Here is a 9,342-nt window from a genome sequence, read left to right on the forward strand (position 1 = left end):
AGGCCACGTTGTAATCCTCGGTCGACTCCTTCTCCTGCAGGAAACCCCAGCATGGGACCCCAAAAACTTCTGGGACCACCCCAAAAGTCTCTGGACTGCACCTGAAAATCCCCCAGGGTCGGATCCCAAAAACCCCTGGGACCACCCCAAAATCCCTCCTGGGAGCTCCCAAAATCCCTCAGCAATTCCCAAATCCCCTCTTTCCCCCCCTTCCCTGCTCTTCCATCCCTCAGTGCTCCCATCCACTCCCTCAAACACCCGAATTTCCCCCCAAATTCTCCCCAAACCCTTCCAGACCCCCCAAATCCACCTCAAATCCCCTCCAAATTCTCTCAAATCCCCTCCAGACCCCCCCAAATCCCACCTCAAATCCCCTCCAAATTCTCTCAAATCCCCTCCAGACCCCCCAATTCTCCCCCCAGTCCACTCCAGACCCCCCAATTCCCCTTCAATGCCCTCCAGACCCCCAAATCCCCCCTAGACCCCCCAAATTCCCCTCCAGGGCCCCCAAACCCCCCCAAAATCCCCTCCACACTCCTCAAATCCCCCTCAAATCTCCTCAAATCCCCCCTAGACCCCCCAATTCCCCCTCAAATCCCCTCCAGACACCCCAAATCCCCCCAGGCCCCCCCACCTTGGAGAAGTAGCCCACGATGTGGAAGCCTTTGCAGTCGTACTCGGTCATGACGTAGAAGAGGAAGGGGTCGGTGTCGTAGTAAAGGGTCTTGTGGTCCAGGAAACACTTGGCCAGGAGGCAGAGGTTCTGGGAATAGCTCTGGGGAGGGGTCCCGGGGGGCTCAGCTGGGGTGGGATTGGGGGGGAGCCCCCCGGGACCCTCCCCAGAGCCCCCCAAGCCCCCCTGACCTTGTTCTTGCGGCCGTCGATCTCGAAGAAGGAGATGGTGCCCTTGCGGTAAATCTCATTGCCAGGGGGGTGCCGCAGGTCACACTTGGTCTGGGGGGGGTTGGGGGGGTTTTGGGGGGGTTTGGGGGGGTTTGGGGTGGGGGATGGAAGGGGAAGATCAGCGGTGAAAATGGGGAGGGAAGAAGGGGAGGAAAAGGGAAATTGGGGAGAAGAAATGGGGGGAGTTTAGGGGGAGGGAATTGGGGTAAGAGGGTGTCTAAATTTCAACCTAAAACTCCCCCAAATCCCCTTGAAACCCCCCCAAAATCTCCTCAAATCCCTCTGGGGATGCCCCGAATCAGGGATTCTTGGGTCTGGCTTTGTCCTGCCTCTCAAAACTCCCCCAATCTCCCTAAAACTCCCCCAATCTCCTAAAACTCCCCTGAAAACTCCCCCAAATCCTCCTGAACTCCCCCAAACCCCCAAACCTCCCTGAAACTCCCCAAATCCTCCTAAACCCACCTAAACTCCCCTTAAACTCCCTGAAACTCCCCCAAATCCCCCTAAACCAACCTAAACCCCCCCCCAAATCCCCCTAAACCCACCCTAAACCCCCCCCCAAATCCCCCTAAACCCACCTAAACCCCCCCAAATCCCTCTAAACCCACCTAAACTCCCCCAAACCTCCCCTGAAACTCCCCCAAATCCCCTTAAACCACCTAAACTCCCCCTCAAAGCCCCCCCAAATCCCCCTAAACCCACCCAAACCCCCCCCAAACCTCCCTGCCCCCCCCCCAATGCCCCCTGTGCCCCCTTTACCAGGTGCCTCTGCAGGCAGCGCAGGCTGTGGCCGTACTTGAGGCAGAACTCGCACAGGTAGAGCACCGGGGAGCCCCGTCAGCTCCTGCGGGTACGGAGAGAAGTACCAGGGCTTGAGGCGGTGCCGGCCCAGCTCGATGCACTCGATGTTCTTCATCCTGGTGACGATGTCGTCGTGGCTGCGGTCGGACACCAGGCTGCCCGTCATCCTGGGGGCTGAGGGGGCTCCATCCGAGGAGTCCTGGGAGTCCTGGGGACAGAGATGGGGACAGAAATGGGGTCAGGGATGGGGGACACCAGGCTGCCCGTCATCCTGGGGGCTGAGGGGGCTCCATCCGAGGAGTCCTGAGAGTCCTGGGGACAGAGGGGACAGGGATGGGGACAGGGATGGGGTCAGAAATGGGGACAGGGTTGGGGTCAGGGATGGGGCAGCCGCTCCCCCCCACTGTCTCCAAGTGTCACAGGTGTCCCAAGGATGTCACACAAGTGTCCCAGGTGTCCCCAGGTGTGTCCCAGGTGTCCCAGGTGTCCCAGGTGTGTCCCAGGTGTCCCAGGTGTGTCCCCAGGTGTGTCCCAGGTGTCCCCCAGGTGTGTCCCAGGTGTCCCAGGTGTGTCCCCAGGTGTGTCCCCAGGTGTCCCCCAGGTGTGTCCCCAGGGTGTCCCCAGGTGTATCCCAGGTGTGTCCCCAGGTGTCCCCAGGTTGTGTCCCCAGGTGTGTCCCAGGTGTCCCCCCAGGTGTCCCCAGGTGTGTCCCCAGGTGTTCCCAGGTGTGTCCCAGGTGTGTCCCCAGGTGTGTCCCAGGTGTCCCCAGGTGTGTCCCAGGTGTGTCCCTGGTGTGTCCCAGGTGTCCCCAGGTGTATCCCAGGTGTGTCTCCAGGTGTGTCCCCAGGTGTGTCCCCAGGTGTATCCCAGGTGTGTCTCCAGGTGTGTCCCCAGGTGTCCCCAGGTGTCCCCACCTCGTCTGTCCCCAGACACGCCGATTTCCTCTTCCGGCCCGGCTGTGCCGCCACCGCCCGGCGAGCGGAGCCGTTCTGGGGGGAGAGAGGGGGGGGTCAGCACCTGGAATACCCCAAAATACCCCCAAAATACCCCAAAATCACCCCCAAATATCCCAAAACATCCCAAAACACTCTAAAATTACCTCAGATTTACCCCAAAATTGCCCCAAATCACCCAAAATAATCCCAGATCACCCAAAATACCCCAAATCACCACAAACCCCCCAAAATCACCATAAATCACCCCCAAACCAGCCCCAAACTGCCTGAAATCCTCCCAAATCCCCCCAAAATCACCACAAAACCCCCCAAAATCACCACAAAACACCCCAAAACTGCCCCAAAATAACTCCAGATCACACCCAATGTGTGATTGGTGTGTTACTGGTCACCTACTGGTGTTACTGGTGTGTGACGGGTGTTGCTGGTTGGTTACTGGTGTTACTGGTGCGTTACTGGCGTGTTACCGGTGTTACTGCATATTACTGGTCCATACTGGTGTTACTGGTGTGTTACTGGTGTGTTACTGGTGTGTTACTGGTTGGTTACTGCTGTGTTACTGGTGTTACTGGTCCATACTGGTGTTACTGGGCCATACTGGTGTTACTGGGCCATACTGGTGTGTTACTGGTGTGTACTGGTGTGTTACTGGTTGGTTACTGGTGTTACTCGTCCATACTGGTTGGTTACTGGTGTTACTGGTGTGTTACTGGTCCATACTGGTGTGTTACTGGTGTGTTACTGGCGTGTTACTGGCGTGTTTACTGGTTGGTTACTGGTGTTACTGGTCCATACTGGAGCCGGGCTCACCTGGGGGAACACGGACGCCTGCGAGGTCTCGGTGGGGGCGGGGACGGGGCGTGGCCGGGGACACAACCTCGACCTTGCGCTTCTGGGACCAGTGCAGACCAGTTCAGACCAGTGCAGACCAGTTCAGCTCATCCCAGTCCATCCCAGGCCCTCCCAATCCATCCCAGTCCATCCCAGTCCCTCCCAATCCCTCCCAGTCCATCCCAATCCATCCCAGTCCATCCCAGTCCATCCCAATCCCTCCCAGTCCATCCCAGTCCCTCCCAGTGTTCCCAGTACACCTGAGGAAGGGGGAGGCTCAGGGGACACCCCGGCTGTGGGGACAGGGACCTGCCAGGGGCCATTTCTGGGGCTGCTATTGGGGCCAGCTGGGGACACTGGGGGACATTTGGGGACCCTGGGGTCACTGGGATCATTGGGGACATTGGGACATTGAGGACCCTGGGGTCACTGGGGACATTGGGGGACAATGGGGTCACTGGGGACCCTGGGGACATTTGAGCCATTGGGAACCCTGGAGCCATTGGGGACCCTGGGGACATTTGAGGACATTGAAGGACCCTGGGGACATCTGGGGACATCTGGGGACATTTGGGGACGTGTGGGGCCCCCGGGGGTTTACCGTGGGGCGCTGGGGGGGCTCGGCCTCGCTCTCCTTGGGCAGGTGCAAGCGGAGTGTGATTGGTGGTGGCCCTGCTGGTGGCCCTGCTGGTGGCCCTGCTGGTGGCCCTGGTGGCCCCAGGGGTGGCCCCGGTGGTGGCCCCGGTGGTGGCCCTGGCAAACTCTTCCCGCTGGCCACCGGCAGCGCCAGCTCCAGGCTCTTCCTCTGCGCCGGGAGGAAGAGGAGGGTTTAGGGGGGACACCCAGGGGGACACCCAGGGGACACGGAGGGGGACAAAGCCACCACGGCTCGGGGGCCCTCCCGCACCCCCCCGCGCCCCCCTCCCCGGGCTCCTGAAGGGGGTGGGGGTGGCCTCGGGGGGACAGGGGTGTCCCCAAGGGGGCAGGGGTGTCCCCAGGGTCCCTTAAAGGGGTTGGGGATGTCCCCAAGGGCTCGGGGATGTCCCCAAGGAGTCAGGGATTGTCCCCCAGTGTCCCCTTAGAGGGGGTCAGGGATGTCCCCCAGCATCCCCTTAAAGGGGTCAGGGATGTCCCCAAGGGGTCGGAGATGTCCCCAAGGTCCCTTAAAAGGGTCACAGGTGTCCCCAAGGAGTCAGGGATGTCCCTAAGGTCCCCTTAGAGGGGTCAGGGATGTCCCCAAGAGGTCAGAGATGTCCCCAGGGTCCCTTGAAAGGGTTGGAAATGTCCCCAGGGTCCCCTTAGAGGGGTCGGGGATGTCCCCAAGGGACCAGGGATGTCTCCAAGAAGTTGAGAATGTCCCCAGGGTCCCCTTGAAAGGTTCAGAAATGTCCCCAAGGGTCCCCTACAGGGGCTGGGGATGTCCCCGAGGGGGTCAGAGATGTCCCCAAGGGGTCCGAGGTGGCCCCCGGGTGGGTCCTGGGGATGTCACCACCCCCCAAGGGGTGTCCCCAGGGGATGTCCCTGCCATGGGGGGGGAGTGTCCCCACCTCGAGGGGGTTTGGGGACTCCAGGTCTGTCCCCAGCGGCTCCGAGTGTCCCCTGTCCCTGTGTCCCCCCCGTGTGTCCCCTCAGTGCTGGCCCTGCTCAAGGCTGTGCTTGCGCTGTCACCTGCACCTGTCCCAGCTGCTCTCCTGTCCCGACGATGTCCCCTGTCCCCATCCTGCTGTCCCCACATCACCTCTGTCCCCGTGTGCCCCCCGTGTCCCGTATGCCCCCCATGTCCCTGGTGTCCTTCACTGTGTCTCTCTGTCCCCCCACGTCCCCACGTCCTTCCATGTCCCCTCTATATCCTTGTGGCCCCTCTGTCCCCCCATGTCCCCCCATGTTCCCCCCATGTCCCCCTGTCCCCCCCATGTCCCCTGCTGTCCCCCTCACCGTGTCCCTGTCGGGGGAGCCAGGCCGTGACTCCCCCTGTCCCCCCCATGTCCCCCTGTCCCCCCATGTCCCCCTGTCCCCCCCATGTCCCCCTGTCCCCCCATGTCCCCCTGTCCCCCCCATGTCCCCCTGTCCCCCCATGTCCCCCTGTCCCCCCCATGTCCCCCCTGTGTCCCCCTCACCGTGTCCCTGTCGGGGGAGCCAGGCCGTGACCCCCCGTGTCCCCATGTCCCCCCATGTCCCCCTGTCCCCCCTGTGTCCCCCTCACCGTGTCCCTGTCGGGGGAGCCGGGCCGTGACCCGGGCAGGCCGTTCTTGGTGGGGGTTTTGGCCTCCTTGCGGGGCACCTGCACCCGCTTCAGGTCCAGCCGGTCGTGGGTCACCCACTCGTCCAGGCGCTTGTTGACTGGGGACAGGGGACGCACACACGGTGACAATGCCACCCCAATGCCACCCATGACCCCCCAATGACCCTTGTGACCACCCTCTGTCCCCCCTATGTCCCCATTTACCCCACATGTCCCCCGTGTCCCCCCATGTCCCCATGTCCTGGTCTCCCCCAAGTCCCCCGTGTCCCCCAATGTTCCCGTGTCCTCATGCCCTCATATGTCCCCATGTCCCTGTGTCCCCCACATGTCCCTGCTGTCCCCCCATGTCCCCCCCATGTCCCCCCTGTCCCCAGGGTCACTCACAGTCGATGTAGTGCACGTAGAACAGTTTCCTCCCGCTGATGTCCTTCACGCTCAGGATCTCGGCCAGTGCTGCAACGAGGGGGGGTCACCACTGACCCCCTTCTGGGGATCCCCCCCAGGGACCCCCCAAAACCCACACAGAGATACCCGAAACCCACCAAGGACCCCCCCAAAACCCACTCAGGGACCCCCAAACCACCCCACAGACCCCCCTAAAGCCCCCACAGGGACCCCCAAATTCCCCCCAGGGACCTCCCCCCCACCCTGGACTGTCCCCAACCCCCCCCCCATTACCCCCTCATGTCCCCAAACCCCCTTGGGACCCCCGACACCCCCCGGGGCCCACGCCCCGCCCCTTCCTCAGACCACGCCCCCAAGCGACCCGCCCTCAACGCAAACCACGCCCCCTCTCACTCCCCCGCCCCTTCCCTTCCCCAGGCCCCGCCCCTCCCTCCCGCTTCCCGCCCTTCCCTCAGCCCCCGCCCCCTCCGCAGCCCCGCCCCCATGCCCTGATTGGCCGCCCCCCGCGCTAAGCCCCGCCCCGACTCACGCCACTCATCCTCGTTGTCCTGGTTACGGCGCAGCACGGGCAGGCGGCAGCCCTCGGACACCTCCCCCTGCGGGGGCGGGGCCTCGTCAGGGCCGGGAGGGCCCCAAAACCCCCTCGGGGGATTCGGGGGGTCCCCGAACCCTTCGGGAGGCTCCCGGAACCCCTCGGGAGGGTCCCCGAACCCCCTGCGCGCTGCCCCCCCCCGCCCGCTCCCCACCTCCGCCATTCTCCTCCCGGCCTCCGCTTCCGGCCGGCCCGACGCGCTTCCGGGATGCGGCCACGCCCCTTTCCCGTTTTAGCCCCGCCCTCGCCCCGGCTCCGCCTCCGGTTGGCGGGAGCGCCCGTGAGTGGGCGGGGCTTTCCCGGCAGCTGCGTCACGTGGGGGCGCGCGGCGCTTCCGCGAGCGGCGGCGCAAGAGGGGGACCCCCCCCCGCCCTTCCCCCACCCCCGGGATCCCCCGGACACCCCCGGGACCCCCCGGACCCTCCGGACCCCCAACATGGAGGACGGTGAGTGCCGAACCCCCCCGGGGGGGTTTTGGGGCCGTTCCGCCCCCGGTGCCGTCCGGGGGTCGCGGGGTGAGGGGGGGTGAGGACACTTTAAGGGGGGGGGGACTTAAAGAGGAGGGGGCGGCTCCTTGGGGGGTGGGGCGGTTTGGGGGAGAGCCCTCCCCTAAAGTGACCCCCCGGTGGAGTAGCCCCGTTTTATTGCGACATCCCCGTGAAAAGACCCCCACCCACTTTGTGTGACCCCTCCCCTTTTTAAGCGACCCCTCCCCTCAATGCGACCCTTCCCCTAGAAGTGACCCCCCCTTAAAATGACCCCTCCTCAAAAGCGACCCCTCCCCTAAAAGCAACCCCCCCTTAATGTGACCCTTCCCCTTTAAAGCGACCCCTCCCCTTAATGCGACCCCTTTTATTGTGAAACCCCATTCACGAGACCCTCCCCTTAAAGCGACCCCTCCCCTTTAAGTGACCCCTCCTTAATGTGACCCCTCTCCTTAATGTGACCCCTCTTAAAGTGACCCCTTTTATTGCGACACCCTCCCATTGATGTGACCCATCCCCTTAATGTGACCCCCCCATAGCAATGCTCCCCCCGAAGCCCCTCCCCCCGAAGCCCCCTCCCCATTAACGCCCCCATTGCCCCCCCAGTGACCCCCCCGGACCTGCTGCCCTTCCTGCTGCAGGACTGGGGCGCTCCGGGTGAGTGGGGACACCCCGGGATGGGCGATCGGGGGGGGGTCCCCGAGGGTCCGGGACCCCCCCGGGGGGGTTTGGGGGGAGGGGCTGACGGGACCCCCCCCTCCGTGTGCCCCCCCAGAGCCGGGGGGGGCGGCGCCGTTCGTGGAGATCCTGGAGCAGCCCAAGCAGCGCGGGATGAGGTTCAGGTACAAATGCGAGGGGAGATCGGCCGGGAGCATCCCCGGGGAGCACAGCACCGAGAGCACCAAGACACACCCCACCATCAGGGTGAGTGCATCCCAGTATGGACCAGTACAGACCAGTATAAACCAGTATAGACCAGTGCGCCCTGGTGTCCACCCTGCCTGAGCCCCCCCAGTGCCCCCATCCCCGGGGAGCACAGCACCGAGAGCACCAAGACACACCCCACCATCAGGGTGAGTGCAGCCCAGTATGGACCAGTACAGACCAGTATAGACCAGTAACCACCGAGACCCTGCCTGAGCCACCCCTGAGCCCCCAGGACCCTCCCTGAGCCCCCCCAGTGCCCCCATCCCCGGGGAGCACAGCCCCAAGAGCACCAAGACACACCCCACCATCAGGCTGAGTGCATCCCAGTATAGACCAGTATAGACTAGTACCCTCCTGGGACCCTCCCTGAGCCCCCCAGTGCCCCCAGTACCCCCCAAGCCCCTCCCCACCACCTGCACGAGTGTCCCAGTGCACCCCAGTATAAACCAGTGCACACCAGTAACAGCCTGGGACCCCCCCCAGTCCACCCAGTAGGGGGGGAGGGTTCAGCAGCCGCCTCCCCCAGACCCATCCCAGCATCTCTGTGAGCTTCCCAGTATAAACCAGTACAAACCAGTACAAACCAGTCCAAACCAGTCCAAACCAGTTTTTGCCCCCACAGGTGAACAACTACCGAGGCCCGGGGCGGGTCCGGGTGTCGCTGGTGACCAAGGACCCCCCCCACCGCCCCCACCCCCACGAGCTGGTGGGCAAAGACTGCAGGGACGGCTTCTACGAGGCCGAGCTGTGCCCCGAGCGCAGCATCCACAGGTGGGACCCCCCCCAAATCCGGGACAACCCCCCCAGATCGGGGACACCCCCCCAAAAACCTCGGGGACACCCCCATGGGGCAGGTGGGCTCGCCCAAAATTGGGGAACCCCCCCCAAAAGAGCAGGTGGTATCTCCCAGAATATTGGGGAACCCTCTCCAGGGCAGGTGGGACCACCCAAAATTGCGGGGGGATCCATCCCAAATATGAGGAATCCCCCTATGAGGCAGGTGGTATCTCCCAAAATGTTGGGGAACCCCCCCATAGGGCAGATGGGATCATCCGGAATGGGGAAATCCCTCCCCAAAATTGGGGACTCCCCCCCAAAAGAGCAGGATCACCCATGGTATTGGGGAACCCCCCTCGAGGGCAGGTGGTATCTCCCAATATATGGGGGAACCCCTGGGAGCTCAGGTGGAACCGCCCAGAA

The 9,342-nt window shown here is 63.6% G+C and overlaps 1 protein-coding gene across 3 annotated transcripts; it reads right to left on the bottom strand.

The window, feature by feature from the left end:
* Positions 1 to 725: 725 nt before the first annotated feature.
* LOC129133917 (histone acetyltransferase KAT5) lies at positions 726 to 6,952 on the bottom strand. 3 transcript variants are annotated; one of them, XR_013180207.1, is made up of 10 exons: positions 6,885 to 6,952; positions 6,668 to 6,734; positions 6,118 to 6,186; positions 5,695 to 5,831; positions 4,093 to 4,296; positions 3,471 to 3,552; positions 2,619 to 2,693; positions 1,663 to 1,912; positions 865 to 954; positions 726 to 775 (listed from the first exon to the last, which is right to left on the bottom strand). XR_013180207.1 is itself a non-coding variant. In XM_077172474.1 (8 exons), exons 1-8 carry the CDS (start codon positions 6,891 to 6,893, stop codon positions 1,943 to 1,945), a joined length of 717 nt encoding a protein of 238 aa, XP_077028589.1. In that variant the 5' UTR covers positions 6,894 to 6,952; the 3' UTR covers positions 1,922 to 1,942. The 3 variants fall into 3 exon arrangements, 1 of the variants encoding a protein (XP_077028589.1); XR_013180208.1 differs by lacking the exon at positions 4,093 to 4,296; XM_077172474.1 differs by lacking the exons at positions 726 to 775; positions 865 to 954; positions 1,663 to 1,912 and adding an exon at positions 1,922 to 2,016.
* Between the last annotated feature and the right edge of the window lie 2,390 nt (positions 6,953 to 9,342).

This window comes from Agelaius phoeniceus, chromosome 38 (genome assembly GCF_051311805.1).
Source record: "Agelaius phoeniceus isolate bAgePho1 chromosome 38, bAgePho1.hap1, whole genome shotgun sequence".
In the NCBI taxonomy this organism is placed as follows: domain Eukaryota; kingdom Metazoa; phylum Chordata; class Aves; order Passeriformes; family Icteridae; genus Agelaius; species Agelaius phoeniceus.